At 44.8% G+C, this 16,675-nt stretch overlaps 1 protein-coding gene across 1 annotated transcript in view; it reads right to left on the bottom strand.

The window, feature by feature from the left end:
• Nucleotides 1–16,675, bottom strand: part of NPR2 (natriuretic peptide receptor 2) — a 393,621-nt gene that overhangs the window by 168,967 nt on the left and 207,979 nt on the right. The window contains exon 4 of the mRNA XM_029583214.1: nucleotides 14,211–14,346. Coding sequence (XP_029439074.1) covers nucleotides 14,211–14,346 — 136 coding nt within the window. The remainder of the gene's footprint in view (nucleotides 1–14,210; nucleotides 14,347–16,675) is intronic.

Raw genomic sequence — 16,675 nt, 5'->3', positions numbered from 1 at the left:
TTACCTCCACAGACTCAGCATTCATTAATATGTTAATAGCACTGATGCATCCTCATTAATACAACACACACACTGACACCTCATTCATTAATATAACACACACACACACATTACCTCCAAAGACTCACCATTCATTAATATGTTAATAGCACTGATGCATCCTCATTAATACAGCACACACACTGAAACCTCATTCATTCATATTACACATACACACACACAGACACATTACCTCCACAGACTCACCATTCATTAATATGTTAATAGCACTGATGCATCCTCATTAATACAGCACACACACTGACACCTCATTCATTAATATAATGCCTGGACACACACATACATTACCTCCATAGACTCACCATTCATTAATATGTCAATAGCACTGAAGCACCATTCATTAATACAACACACACACTGACACCTCATTCATAAATATAACACACACACACACACATTACCTCCACAGACTCACCATTCATCAATATGTTAATAGCACTGATGCACCATTCATTAATACAACACACAGACTGACACCTCATTCATTAATATTACACATACACACACACAGACACATTACCTCCACAGACTCTCCATTCATTAATATGTTAATAGCACTGATGCATCCTCATTAATACAACACACACACTGACACCTCATTCATTAATATAACACACACACACATTACCTCCACAGACTCACCATTCATTAATATGTTAATAGCACTGATGCATCCTCATTAATACAACACACACACTGACACCTCATTCATTAATATAACACACACACACACACACACACACACATTACTTCCACAGACTCACCATTCATTAATATGTTAATAGCACTGATGCATCCTCATTAATACAACACACACACGGACACCTCATTCATTAATATAACACACACACACACATTACCTCCACAGACTCAGCATTCATTAATGCTGAGTCTGTGGATATTTGCAATAACTGAAACATGGTTGAAACCCTCAGATACTGCAATATTAAACCAACTACCGACGCTAACCTACGACATCTTCTCCCTGCCTAGACTGAAAAAGAGGGGAGGAGGAATCCTACTTGCAACTAAAAAAGACCTCAAATTCTCACAACATTAATGTTGCAGTCCGTCGCTCTTTGCGACGGACTGCAACAGCGATCACAGGTCCCCGGAGCAGATAGGCGCTGGGAGAGAGGCCCGCGCAGCCGGCGCTTGAGCCCATCGGGGTAAGGCCTTAAATCTCGCCCTACCTCCGTGGGCCCCTGCTCCGGCCACGGGGAAGCGTACCACCTACCTCCTCCTCCGGATTCTTCTTGGGGTCGCAGCGATCCGGCTGCCTCACCGCTCTCCGCCCACCGCCACAGGAAGCCACAAGAAGGGCCCTCCCGCACGAAAGACGGACCGACGCCGCCCCAGTCGCGCTGGTGACCTCAGCACCACGCGACCGCGCCAAATTTAAAGAGCCGGCTCGACTTCTGCCGCCCTCTTTGCAACGGTTCTTCCTCAACCAATCCCGGAGAAGCACACGAGATTTAATCCCGGACATCCGAGGCGCCGAGCGTCGCGCGCCGAAGGTGCGCGACAAAGGGGCCCGCCCCTTTGTGCGCCCCTTCGTGCAGCCCCTGAGAGCCCCGGAATCCTCGTCCACTAACTGGAAGCCGGCTGAACAGCTGCTAAAATCCACCAAGATTTCCAAGCGTATCAGAACCAGGTCCGTCTACACATTCAAGGTCAGCCATCTAAAGCTCAAACGCTCTCCCTCTCAAACAACAATTCAGGACGACATATACAGAGGCAAACATCTGTACCGGTGAAACACACTGACAACTCTGCAGGACTCCAGCAGCCTCTCAACAACGCTAAACAAAGACAATCAAACTTCACAAACGACTACACACTCCAACAACCACCCAGGAACCCAGCACTCACCCAGCATCCACGCCAGGACTCCAGCATCCACCACCAGGACTCCAGCATCCACCCAGCAGCCACTCCAGGACTCCAGCATCCACTCAACAACGCCACTCCACTCAACAACTCCACTCAAACAAACACAGCATCCTCTATAACAACACCCACATTTAAAATGGACCTAGCCTCTAAAATGCATCCAACATTTGCAATCCCAATCATACCTCACTATTTCTCACAGAAAAGAAATCCAACCAGACAAGCATACCTTCGCAACCTTAAAACACTCACACCAATCCTAATAGCTCCGATAACCCAACTACTAGGCCTCTCCCTATTCACCTTATCACTATTCAATGCGCAATCTATAACCAAAAAATCACTAATCCTCAACGACTACCTCACTGACGATAAACCAGATATTTGCGCAATAACTGAAACATGGTTGAAACCCTCAGATACTGCAATATTAAACCAACTACCGACGCTAACCTACGACATCTTCTCCCTGCCTAGACTGAAAAAGAGGGGAGGAGGAATCCTACTTGCAACTAAAAAAGACCTCAAATTCTCACTACATCCGATCCACTCCGATACTAGGGATGTGAATCGTTTTAGGACGATTAAAATTATCGTCCGATAATTTTAATATCGTCTTAAACCGTTAGGGAACACAATACAATACAGATTCTAACGATTTATCGTTATAAATCGTTAGAATCGTGAGCCGGCACACTAAAACCCCCCTAAAACCCACCCCCGACCCTTTAAATTAAATCCCCCACCCTCCCGAACCCCCCCCCCAAATAACTTAAATAACCTGCGGGTCCAGCGGCGGTCCGGAACGGCAGCGGTCCGGAACGGGCTCCTGCTCCTGAATCTTGTCGTCTTCAGCCGGCGCCATTTTCCAAAATGGCGCCGAAAAATGGCGGCGGCCATAGACGAAAAAGATTGGACGGCAGGAGGTCCTTCCGGACCCCCGCTGGACTTTTGGCAAGTCTCGTGGGGGTCAGGAGGCCCCCCACAAGCTGGCCAAAAGTTCCTGGAGGTCCAGCGGGGGTCAGGGAGCGATTTCCCGCCGCGAATCGTTTTCGTACGGAAAATGGCGCCGGCAGGAGATCGACTGCAGGAGGTCGTTCAGCGAGGGTTCCGGCGCCTCGCTGAACGATTCGCGGCGGGAAATCGCTCCCTGACCCCCGCTGGACCTCCAGGAACTTTTGGCCAGCTTGTGGGGGGCCTCCTGACCCCCACGAGACTTGCCAAAAGTCCAGCGGGGGTCCGGAAGGACCTCCTGCCGTCCAATCTTTTTCGTCTATGGCCGCCGCCATTTTTCGGCGCCATTTTGGAAAATGGCGCCGGCTGAAGACGACAAGATTGAGGAGCAGGAGCCCGTTCCGGACCGCCGCTGGACCCGCAGGTTATTTAAGTTATTTGGGGGGGGGGTTCGGGAGGGTGGGGGATTTAATTTAAAGGGTCGGGGGTGGGTTTTAGGGGGTTTTAGTGTGCCGGTTTTTCGATTTTTCGATTTTTCGATTTTTAACGATGTTCCGGCGAGGGATGGGGTTCGGGAGGGTGGGGGATTTAATTTAAAGGGTCGGGGGTGGGTTTTAGGGGGTTTTAATGTGCCGGTTTTTCGATTTTTCGATTTTTCGATTTTTAACGATTTTTAACGATTTTTCACGATATTTTACCCCCCCCAAACGGCAACAATACGATTCCCTCCCCCTCCCAGCCGAAATCGATCGTTAAGACGATCGAGGACACGATTCACATCCCTATCCGATACCAAACTTGAAATTGGATTCTTCACATCACACCAACTTCAAATACTTCTCATCTATGCCCCCCCAGGACTCTTAGAAGCCGACATCTCACCCATCATCGAAATAACCACAACCTTCCTAAACCTGGACGCCCCAGCAATAATACTAGGAGATTTCAATCTCCACATGGATAACCCAGCTCTCTCAACTAGCTGCCAAACTCTCCTTCTAGCATTCTCAGCGATGGGCTTTACCCAAATAGTCAATAACCCGACACATAAAGCAGGACATACGTTGGACCTGATCTTTATCAACAAAGGCATAAAATCGTCTTCCCCACCAAAAAATACGAAGATACCCTGGTCGGATCACTCCCTGATTTCTACCTCATTCGCATTGGAAAAATCTACTGCTCCTCATCCACCTACTCCCTCCTTTAATTACAGGAAACCTTGTCACCCCGACGACCTCACCAATCAGCTGACCAAACACCTTCCCGCTATTGTTCTCACCGATCCCAATACGGCCTTACGATCATGGAACTCCATCACAGAATCCATAGCCAATAAGCTCTGCCCTCTAACAACAAAAAAATCCCACCCAGACGCCTCCAAAAAACAACCATGGTTCACCGACGATCTTAGAAGGCTAAAACAAAAATTAAGACAAATGGAATCCAACTGGCGGAAAAGTCCTACTGCTAGCACACTCTCAGCCTACAAACGCACGCTACAACAATACAAGGCCAGCACCTCCAAATCAAAAAGAGACTTTTTTGCCTCCAAAATCCACAACTTAGTCTTTGATGCGAAAGCTCTATTCTCCTATGTTTCCTCCCTAACCCAAGTACCCTCACCAGAATGCCCTAGTAACCAAGCTCAAGCTAAAGCAGATGAACTCGCCATCTTCTTTCAAAACAAAATCACAAATCTTCTTACTCAACTTCCCTCCAATATCATCCCTCTAACTTCAGCCCTAATGCCTCACATCAAAAACATTCATCTTGAAATGTTTGAACCCACTTCGTCTTCCGAAATCCAAACCATCCTTAAAAGAATGAAACCATCTTCGCACCCAGCGGACCATATTCCCTCAAAACTTCTCCTCTCAATACCAGACACCATATCCAAAACATTAGCAGACATCATCAACTGCTCGCTATCCCAAGGTTCCTTCCCAGAAGACCTCAAACAAGCCTCACTCAAACCTCTTTTAAAAAAACCCAACCTGGACCTAAAAGACCCCAACAACTACCGTCCAATAGCTAATCTCCCTATCATAGCTAAGATTATGGAAAGGCTTGTGAACGCCCAACTATCGGACTTCATCGAAGACAACAAAATTCTATCCGCCTCACAGCATGGATTCCGCAAAAATAGGGGCACAGAATCCCTACTTACCTCCCTAACAGACATAGAAACATAGAAACATAGAAATGACGGCAGAAGAAGACCAAACGGCCCATCCAGTCTGCCCAGCAAGCTTCACACATTTTTTTCTCTCATACTTATCATTTTCTCTTAACTCTTGGTTCTATTTCCCTTCCACCCCCACCATTAATGTAGAGAGCAGTGATGGATCTGCATCCAAGTGAAATACCTAGCTTGATTAGTTAGGGGTAGTAGGGGTAGTAACTGCTGCAATAAGCAAGCTACACCCATGTTTATTCCCTTTACCCAGACTATGTCATACAGCCCCTATTGGTTGTTTTTCTTCTCTCCTGCCGTTGAAGCGGAGAGCCATGCTGGTTATGCATTGAAAGTGAAGTATCAGGCCCTTTTGGTTTAGGGTAGTAACCGCCGTAACAAGCCAGCTACTCCCTGCTTTGTGAGTGCGAATCCTTTTTTTTTTTTTTTTTCTTCTCCCCTGCAGTTGAAGCTATTCTGGATATGCGTGAAGCCTCAGCTTTTCTTATTCCCCTGCTGTTGAAGCAGAGAGCTATGCTGGAAATGCTTGATGTATCAGCCTCTCCCATGCCATGAAGCAGAGAGCCATGCTGGATATGCATCGAAAGCGAAGTATCAGGCACATTTGGTTTGGGGTAGTAACCGCCGTAATAAGCCAGCTACTCCCCGCTTTGTGAGTGCGAACCCTCTTTTCTTCTCCCCTGCCGTTGAAGCAGAGAACTATGCTGTATATGCTTGGAAAGTGAAGTATTAGGCTTATTTGGTTTGGGGTAGTAACCGCCGTAACAAGCCAGCTACTCCCCTCTTTGTGATAGCAAATCCTTTTTTCCACATTTCCTCTTGCTGTTGAAGCTTAGAGCGATGTTGGAGTCACAGTAAGCATCTGTATGTTTATTTAATAAGGGTATTGTCTCTGGGCAGTAGCCATCTTTCTGGTGAGCCACCCACTCTACATTGGCGGTCTCTTGACTTTATGGATCCACAGTGTTTATCCCACGCCCCTTTGAAGTCCCTCACAGTTCTGGTCTTCACCACTTCCTCCGGAAGGGCATTCCAGGCATCCACCACCCTCTCCGTGAAGAAATACTTCCTGACATTGGTTCTGAATCTTCCTCCCTGGAGCTTCAAATCGTGACCCCTGGTTCTGCTGATTTTCTTCCTACGGAAAAGGTTTGTCGTTGTCTTTGGATCATTAAAACCTTTCAAGTATCTGAAAGTCTGTATCATATCACCTCTGCTCCTCCTCTCCTCCAGGGTGTACATATTTAGATTCTTCAATCTCTCCTCGTACGTCATCCGATGAAGATCCTCCACCTTCCTGGTCGCCCTTCTCTGTACCGCTTCCATCTTGTCTTTGTCTTTTTGAAGATACGGTCTCCAGAACTGAACACAGTACTCCAGGTGAGGCCTCACCAAGGACCTGTACAGGGGAATAATCACTTCCCTTTTCTTACTCGATATTCCTCTCTCTATGCAGCCCAGCATTCTTCTGGCTTTTGCTATCGCCTTGTCGCATTGTTTCGCAGACTTCATATCATTAGATACTATCACCCCAAGGTCCCTCTCCTGCTCCGTGCACATCAGCCTTCCCCCCCCCCATTGAATACATTTCATTCGGATTTCCACTCCCCATATGCATGACTTTGCATTTCTTTGCATTGAATCTCAGCTGCCATGTCTTCCACCACTCTTCCAGTTTCCTTAGATCCCGTCTCATTCTCTCCACTCCTTCCGGCGTGTCCACTCTGTTGCAGATCTTAGTGTCATCCGCAAAAAGACAAACCTTACCTTCAATCTCGTCCGCAATGTCGCTCACAAAGATATTGAACAGCACCGGTCCCAACACCGATCCTTGCGGTACACCACTTATAACCGCTCTCTCCTCAGAGAAGGTTCCATTTACCATCACACATTGTCTTCTGTCCGTCAACCAATTTGCAATCCAGGTCACCACATCGGCACTCACTCCCAAGCTTCTCGTTTTATTCACCAGTCTCCTGTGCGGAACTGTATCAAAAGCTTTGCTGAAATCCAAGTATATGATATCGAGTGCTCTTCCTTGATCCAATTCCTTGGTTACCCAGTCAAAAAAGTCAATCAGATTTGTCTGACAGGATCTTCCCCTGGTGAATCCATGTTGCCTCTGGTCCATCGACCTACTCATCTTAGGTACAGACAAAGGTCAATCCTTTCTATTGATTCTTTTGGACCTCTCAGCAGCTTTCGATACCGTAAATCACGCTATCCTCATCAAACTGCTAGCTGCGATAGGAATCTCTGGTTTAGCGCTCTCCTGGTTCAAATCGTTCCTAACCAACAGAGGCTACAAGGTAAAAATCCAGAATAAAGAATCATCACGCCACGACTCGACCATCGGAGTCCCACAAGGTTCCTCTTTATCCCCTACACTCTTTAATATTTACCTCCTACCACTATGTCAACTCCTCATCAACCTCAAGTTAATACACTTTCTCTATGCAGATGACATCCAGATCCTGATCCCCATCAAAGAATCATACTCAAAAACCCTTGAATACTGGGAATCCTGTCACCTAGAAATCAAAAACCTCCTCAACAGCCTCAATCTGGTACTAAACTCCGCCAAAACTGAAGTATTACTCATAACTCCTGATAACAATCTCACAACCTCTCTGCCAAACAACCTACAAACCACTCATGTAAGAGATCTAGGTGTGCTAATCGACAATAAACTAAACTTCAAAGCCCACATCAATAAAACCACCAAAGACTGTTTCTATAAACTGCAAGTTTTAAAAAGGATAAGACCACTCTTCCATGCCAAAGACTTCAGAACCATCCTCCAAGCCCTCATTTTCTCAAAATTGGACTACTGCTGCTCCACTTTACTTGGCCTCCCCTCCTCATACACAAAACCGCTCCAAATGGTCCAAAACGCAGCAGCCCGTCTACTGACAAACACTAAGAAAAGAGACCATATCTCCCCAGTGCTACAAGACCTCCACTGGTTACCAATTCATTTCAGAGTCATTTATAAATCCATCACCTTGATATACAAAATCATTCACCAACATACCACAATCGATCTACAAATTCCTCCCCGCTTCCACAAATCCACAAGACCGACCAGGGAAGCCTACAGAGGATGCCTCATTGTTCCACCCACGAAAACCACTAATCACAGCACCTTAAGAGACCGAGCCCTTTCCACCGCAGGCCCACAGTTATGGAACTCCATCCCTCCAGAACTCAGAAACGAACCATGTCTCCTAACCTTTAGGAAAAGACTCAAGACATGGCTTTTCAGGCAAGCCTTCTCGAACTCTACCTAATATGCACCATAAACAAACTCTCTACTCAGAGACTGTACATATGAGACACCATATTTATATTGAACTTTTGTATATAATTATTCTCCTCTATCTCTTTCTATTTCTTACATTCCCAGTTCATTAGCCCTTGTTAATTGTAACTGCTTCTCTTCATCACGTTATTTATGTTTTTTGGTTGTATTATCCGCACCCCTGTTTTCTGTAAACCGACATGATGTGAACGAGTTCATGAATGCCGGTATAAAAAAACCTTAAATAAATAAATAAATAAATAAATATGTTAATAGCACTGATGCACCATTCATTAATACAACACACACAATGACACCTCATTCATTAATATAACACACACACATTACCTCCACAGACTCAGCATTCATTAATATGTTAATAGCACTGATGCATCCTAATTAATACAGCACACACACTGACACCTCATTCATTAATATAACACCTGGACACACACACACACACATTACTTCCACAGACTCACCATTCATTAATATGTTATTAGCACTGATGCATCCTCATTAATACAGCACATACACTGACATCTCATTCATTAATATAACACACACACACACATTACTTCCACAGACTCTCCATTCATTAATATGTTAATAGCACAGATGCACCATCATTAATACAACACACACACAGACACCTCATTAATAAATATGACACACACACACACATTACCTCCACAGACTCACCATGCATTAATATGTTAATAGCACTGATGCATCCTCATTAATACAACACACACACACTGACACCTCATTCATTAATATAACACACACACACATTACCTCCACAGACTCACCATGCATTAATATGTTAATAGCACTGATGCATCCTCATTAATACAACACACACACACTGACACCTCATTCATTAATATAACACACACACACATTACCTCCACAGACTCACCATTCATCAATATGTTAATAGCACTGATGCACCATTCATTAATACAACACACACACTGACACCTCATTCATTAATATTACACACACACACACACATTACCTCCACAGACTCACCATTCATTAATATGTTAATAGCACTGATGCATCCTCATTAATACAACACACACACACTGACACCTCATTCATTAATATAACACCTGGACACACACACACACATTACTTCCACAGACTCACCATTCATTAATATGTTATTAGAACTGATGCATCCTCATTAATACAGCACATACACTGACATCTCATTCATTAATATAACACACACACACACACATTACTTCCACAGACTGTCCATTCATTAATATGTTAATAGCACTGATGCATCCTCATTAATACAGCACACACACTGACACCTCATTCATTAATATAACACACACACATTACTTCCACAGACTCACCATTCATTAATATGTTAATAGCACTGATGCATCCTCATTAATACAACACGCACACTGACACCTCATTCATTAATATAACACACACACACACATTACCTCCACAGACTCACCATTCATTAATATGTTAATAGCACTGATGCATCCTCATTAATACAACACACACACTGATACCTCATTCATTAATATAACACACACACACACACACATTACCTCCACAGACTCTCCATTCATTAATATGTTAATAGCACTGATGCATCCTCATTAATACAACACGCACACTGACACCTCATTCATTAATATAACACACACACACACATTACCTCCACAGACTCACCATGCATTAATATGTTAATAGCACTGATGCATCCTCATTAATACAACACACACACTGACACCTCATTCATTAATATAACACACACACATTACCTCCACAGACTCACCATTCATTAATATGTTAATAGCACTGATGCATCCTCATTAATACAACACGCACACTGACACCTCATTCATTAATATAACACACACACACATTACCTCCACAGACTCACCATGCATTAATATGTTAATAGCACTGATGCATCCTCATTAATACAACACACACACACTGACACCTCATTCATTAATATAACACACACACACATTACCTCCAGAGACTCACCATTCATTAATATGTTAATAGCACTGATGCACCATTCATTAATACAACATACACACTGACACCTCTTTCATAAATATAACACACACACACACACACACACACACACACACATATATTACTTAAGAACATAAGAAAATGCCATACTGGGTCAGACCAAGGGTCCATCAAGCCCAGCATCCTGTTTCCAACAGTGGCCAATCCAGGCCATGAGAACCTGGCAATTACCCACAACTAAGTCTATTCCATGTAACCATTGCTAATGGCAGTGGCTATTCTCTAAGTGAACTTAATAGCAGGTAATGGACTTCTCCTCCAAGAACTTATCCAAACCTTTTTTGAACCCAGCTACACTAACTGCACTAACCACATCCTCTGGCAACAAATTCCAGAGTTTAATTGTGCGTTGAGTAAAAAAGAACTTTCTCCGATTAGTTTTAAATGTGCCCCATGCTAACTTCATGGAGTGCCCCCTAGTCTTTCTACTATCCGAAAGAGTAAATAACCGGTTCACAGCTACCCGTTCTAGATCTGGAGATTTTCGCCTATTTTATGACTCCCCCGGCCCAGCCACTGCTGCGACAGCCCTCGACCCGGGCCCGCAGACCTTCCAGAGCCCATGCTGTGTGCAGCCTGAGTATGACCAGCAGGTGTCAGCATTGAGCAATGAGCGAGACGCCCCTCTGCAGCATCCCCCCAGCCGCAGTGGAGCCAGGGTCCTTTGCATGGCAGTGTGCAGCACTGCCTCCACCCAGTTGGCCCCTGCCAGATTTTTCCTGGTCCCTGTTCATTTTTTCTACTTCTCTCAGAATGTTTACCTTGTTTCAGATATTTGACTTTTTTTTTGCAAATGGACATATTTTCCCCCTCATCTTGCTCTGTGATTTTGCTAATCCTGCTTCCTCCATCTGCAACTCCTTCTCACATCTTCCTTTGCCTCTGCTCTCCAGGGAGTGAAAGGCATTATTTATTTATTTATTTATTTGTTCTGTTTGATAAACTGCCTGATATTAAAAATCTCCAAGCAGTTTACAATAAAAAACCCAACATAAATACAAACATATAATCATAACAATAAAAATAAAACAAACACAACTTCAGCCTCCCCAGCCCTGTTTCCACCATTGTCCTCTAAACCCAAGCATGGGTCACTCTGAGGTAGATATTCAAAGCCATTTAGATGACTAACTTAACCTCTCATCAGCTAAAATCTACCCGTGTAAAAATGAGGCGTTCCTGGGGTGTCAATGGGAGGAGCTACTTATCCAGTTAAATTAGCCGGATAAGTAGTGATATTCAAACTTATCTTGCTAAGGTATCTGGCCAACTTTAAACCTGCTATCGAGTAGATTTAAAGTTAGTCAGTTATTTTATCAGGCTAACTTTAAACCTATCCAGGTATATTCAGTGGCACTACCACACCACTGAATATCCCAGTTATGTTAGCTGGATAAGTCTTATATGACTAACTTACTTAGCCGACTATGTTTGAATATTGACTACATTATTGCTTTCCATAAGCTCTCCTGGAAAATTATTCTAGGCATTTACCTAAAGTAGTATTTTCACAGGTTTCTTTTGAAGTTTCATTCTAAAAATTCACATCATGAGCCTTTGTCCTTGAATTTAATAAAGCCTGTGAAATATTTGAATATTTCTTTCATAACTCCATAACTTTCAATAAGAAAATTTTGACAAATGGAGACAATGAAAGCCTCATGTTCCCTTCTGTGTATCTTTCACTCATGTCAATAACAGCCTCAGTTTCCCTTCTGTGTATTGTTCACTCAGGTCAATAAGAACCTCAATTTCTCTTCTCTGTATCTTTCACTCATGTCAATGAGAGCCTCAGGTTCTCTTCTCTGTATCTTTCACTCATGTCAGTGAGAACCTTGGGTTCCCTTCTCTGTATCTTTCACTCATGTCAGTGAGAACCTTGGGTTCCCTTCTCTGTATCTTTCACTCATGTCAGTGAGAATCGCAGGTTCCCTTCTCTGTATCTTTCACTCATGTCAATGAGAACCTTGGGTTCACTTCTCTGTATCTTTCACTCATGTCAGTGAGAACCTTGGGTTCCCTTCTCTGTATCTTTCACTCATGTCAGTGAGAATCGCAGGTTCCCTTCTCTGTATCTTTCACTCATGTCAATGAGAGCCTCAGGTTCTCTTCTCTGTATCTTTCATTCATGTCAGTGAGAACCTTGGGTTCCCTTCTCTGTATCTTTCACTCATGTCAATGAGAACCTCGGGTTCCCTTCTCTGTATCTTTCACTCATGTCAGTGAGAACCGCAGGTTCCCTTCTCTGTATCTTTCACTCATGTCAGTGAGAATCGCAGGTTCCCTTCTCTGTATCTTTCACTCATGTCAGTGAGAATCGCAGGTTCCCTTCTCTGTATCTTTCACTCATGTCAATGAGAGCCTCAGGTTCTCTTCTCTGTATCTTTCATTCATGTCAGTGAGAACCTTGGGTTCCCTTCTCTGTATCTTTCACTCATGTCAATGAGAACCTCGGGTTCCCTTCTCTGTATCTTTCACTCATGTCAGTGAGAACCGCAGGTTCCCTTCTCTGTATCTTTCACTCATGTCAGTGAGAATCGCAGGTTCCCTTCTCTGTATCTTTCACTCATGTCAGTGAGAATCGCAGGTTCCCTTCTCTGTATCTTTCACTCATGTCAGTGAGAATCGCAGGTTCCCTTCTCTGTATCTTTCACTCATGTCAATGAGAACCTTGGGTTCCCTTCTCTGTATCTTTTGCTCATGACAATGAGAACCTTCTTTTCCCTTCTTGGTATCTTTCACTCATGTCAGTGACAGCCTCAGGTTCCCTTCTCTGTATCTTTTGCTCATGACAGTGAAAGCCTCAGGTTCCTTTCTCTGTATCTTTTGCTCATTATAATAAAAGTCTTAAGTTCTCTGCTGGATATTTCTCTCTATGACAGTGTGTGTCTTATGTTCCCTTCTCTGTATCTTTCTCTCATGTCAGTGAGAATCGCAGGTTCCCTTCTCTGTATCTTTCACTCATGTCAATGAGAACCTTGGGTTCCCTTCTCTGTATCTTTTGCTCATGACAATGAGAACCTTCTTTTCCCTTCTTGGTATCTTTCACTCATGTCAGTGACAGCCTCAGGTTCCCTTCTCTGTATCTTTTGCTCATGACAGTGAAAGCCTCAGGTTCCTTTCTCTGTATCTTTTGCTCATTATAATAAAAGTCTTAAGTTCTCTGCTGGATATTTCTCTCTATGACAGTGTGTGTCTTATGTTCCCTTCTCTGTATCTTTCACTCATGTCAGTGAGAATCGCAGGTTCCCTTCTCTGTATCTTTCACTCATGTCAATGAGAACCTTGGGTTCCCTTCTCTGTATCTTTTGCTCATGACAATGAGAACCTTCTTTTCCCTTCTTGGTATCTTTCACTCATGTCAGTGACAGCCTCAGGTTCCCTTCTCTGTATCTTTTGCTCATGACAGTGAAAGCCTCAGGTTCCTTTCTCTGTATCTTTTGCTCATTATAATAAAAGTCTTAAGTTCTCTGCTGGATATTTCTCTCTATGACAGTGGGTGTCTTATGTTCCCTTCTCTGTATCTTTCACTCATGACAGTGAGAGCCTTGGGTTCTCTTCTCTGTATCTCTTGCACGTGATAGTGAGAATATGGGTTCCCTTGTATGTATCTTGCTCATAAGAGAGAGAGAGCCTTGAATTCCCTTCTCTGCATCTTTCCCTCATGTCAGGCCCTGAGGTGCCTTTATTGCTCACCTGTGGCCACGAGCAGAGCATTACCTTGGAATTTCCGGTCCTGAATTTTCTGCACTATGTGGATTCCATCCTTCTTGGATTTTCCCTCCATGAGGGTCTCGTTCAGTGCCATTGCATACAGCAGCACACCATCATGGAAACAGCCTGCAATGAAGTTCATCTGCCCTCAGAAAGAAAGAGAGGAAGACAAAAGGAATAAGGAGAATGCTGCAAGATCTAGATGAGGAAACCTCTACCTCTTAAGAACCATGCCTAGGGGCTGTGCTATGGGCATGGACTGAAGCTCCAGGAATACACTGCTAGTTTTAAGCGCTGGCATTCTCTGGTTGCTTCAAGTGTGAAGGAAGTAATCTTATTGCATGGACTTCCCTTGGGCAAAGCCATGCTGCACCAGCATCCGAGGCATGAAAACCTCTGACCCTGGTCCTGACTGCAGTCACTGATTCCATGAGACTCGTGACTCTGGTGCTAGAAGCTTTATTTCAGGAGATGAGCATAGGGCCCACGCTCAACTGTCAGGCAACAGGGCCAACAGACCGCGGGGGCTACACTAGCACTTCAAAAGGCAATGTCAAGCTCGTCTGCTTTGGGGACAGTTGTCAGGCTGCAGAGTGTGACCCTTGCACAGTCCTCTGCCGCAGCCCAAATTAAAATTCACTCCAACAAACAAAGCTAATTGGGCTTAATTTTAGCAAATCCAGGCCGCAGGGCAAAGGCCCTCACACAGGACTCTGCAATGACAAAACAAATGTTTAGCAGAAGTAACTATTTCATACATAGAAATAGAGATAAGTGAAAACCGCTAGTGAACGGCTGCCATGCTGCATTACACAGCAAGCAACACAGGAGGTTAAAGTAACATCAGCGACAGGAAGGCGAGATCAGTGAAATATAATAATCAGTCACGAGACAGCATCAGCCTGGACGTTAACATCTGAAATACCACCTGCCTCCTGCCAGCTCCCACACTCTCCCTAAGGCCACCGTTTGAACCGTGCATTGCTCTGCAGGCGATGGAAATGGTTTTTCTTTTTAATAACAAAGGCGCTAGCTCAGTGCCAGCAGTGGTCCCCACCTTCCTTTTTTTTCCCAATGAGGAAAAGGAAGGAAGTTGAACAAGGCTCAGGGTTGGTGACCCGGCATGGCCTGGGAGTCAGTCACCACTACCCGTAGATGTAACTGCAGACCCAGGACCGGTGCAGGAGAGCTGGGCAACCAGCAGGCTATGGCGATGAAACCCTGGAGGAGGAGAGGACTATAGGGGAAGACGGAGCAGGTGGATGAGAGGATCCAGAACTGGCCTGGAGGTGGGGATAGGGAGGAAGAGCAAGGCTTGGGGACTGGAGAGGGCGGCAGGGACATAGGAGCGGTGGGAGAGGAGAATCTGGACCCAGGATCAAGCTGGGGTGGAGAAGGAATAAAGGGCTGTCAGGCTGGGAGGAGGGCACTGCAGTGGCTCACTGGAGGGAGGAGAGAAGGGGGGGAGAGAGAGAGAGGAGTGAAAGGAGTGGAGGGAGAAATGTTTATGGAGAAAAATGCCAACATCCCCACAAAGTTCACCTTTAAGAATGGGAGCTGAAAAGTCTGCAGATATCAGACTACCCATGGACTTTGCACCTGCCGTGTGTGCGGCCTGGGTCTGCAGAGAAAAGGCTACACAGACATGCGAAACTCCAATCTTTGCCTGTATTTAACTTTGCTGATCTCCCCTGCCCCCAGGAATTCCTTGTTTATCTGCAGGAAGCCTGGACAATTTTCCGAAGCCTGTTTGACAAGGGTAAATATGCCTTTATCTGCCTATAATTCTGATATTGTGATGTTAGGGGAAAGCCATGCTGAGGACAGATTCCTGCAGGTTGCCAGCAGGGCCTTGATTTGATTGGCCCTTGTGGAAATGTTCATTTAATGAATGTGCCCTGACGATGCTCTCCCCTCCCTTCTGGTATGTCAGGAAAAGCTCTCGTTCAGCGTTGCACCACCTTTCTCACTTAGTAACAACCCAAGTAACCTGCTCAGAAGCAAAACAGAGGAATGTGCTGAGTTCCATTTCTTGGCTGTGAGCAGCGTGAGGTCCTCAGATTTATCACCAGGTCCTTCTGCGCCCTGAGCCTCTTCCAGTGCATCACAGGAGGGTTCAGGGCGATTCCCCCAGACCGGAGAGGAGGTGACACAAAAGCCCAAGCTTCTCCTTGTTACAATCTATTGCGTGCATCCTCTCTAGCCTCCGAGAAGCTCCACACGTATTTCAGTCCCAGAAAGGAATCCGGATTGCATCACATCATATCTAGTCCAAGATTCCTGTTGGCTGGTGGTGCTGTTGAGAGGAGAGGCCAGACCGTGAATAATCTTCTTTGGAAAGCAAGCCTTATCTTGCGCTGACGTCTCTCCTGGCGTGAGGACAACATTTCCAATGTGACCTCTTTGTTTTACTCCTCCTGGGTATGCTTTCAGTTCAGTCTCCTCGCTGGGGATTCACAATCTCTTCATCA

This window comes from Rhinatrema bivittatum, chromosome 1, assembly GCF_901001135.1.
Source record: "Rhinatrema bivittatum chromosome 1, aRhiBiv1.1, whole genome shotgun sequence".
In the NCBI taxonomy this organism is placed as follows: Eukaryota; Metazoa; Chordata; class Amphibia; order Gymnophiona; family Rhinatrematidae; genus Rhinatrema; species Rhinatrema bivittatum.
Note: the sequence above shows the minus strand (reverse complement) of the source record. Positions and strands in the feature narration are given on the sequence as shown.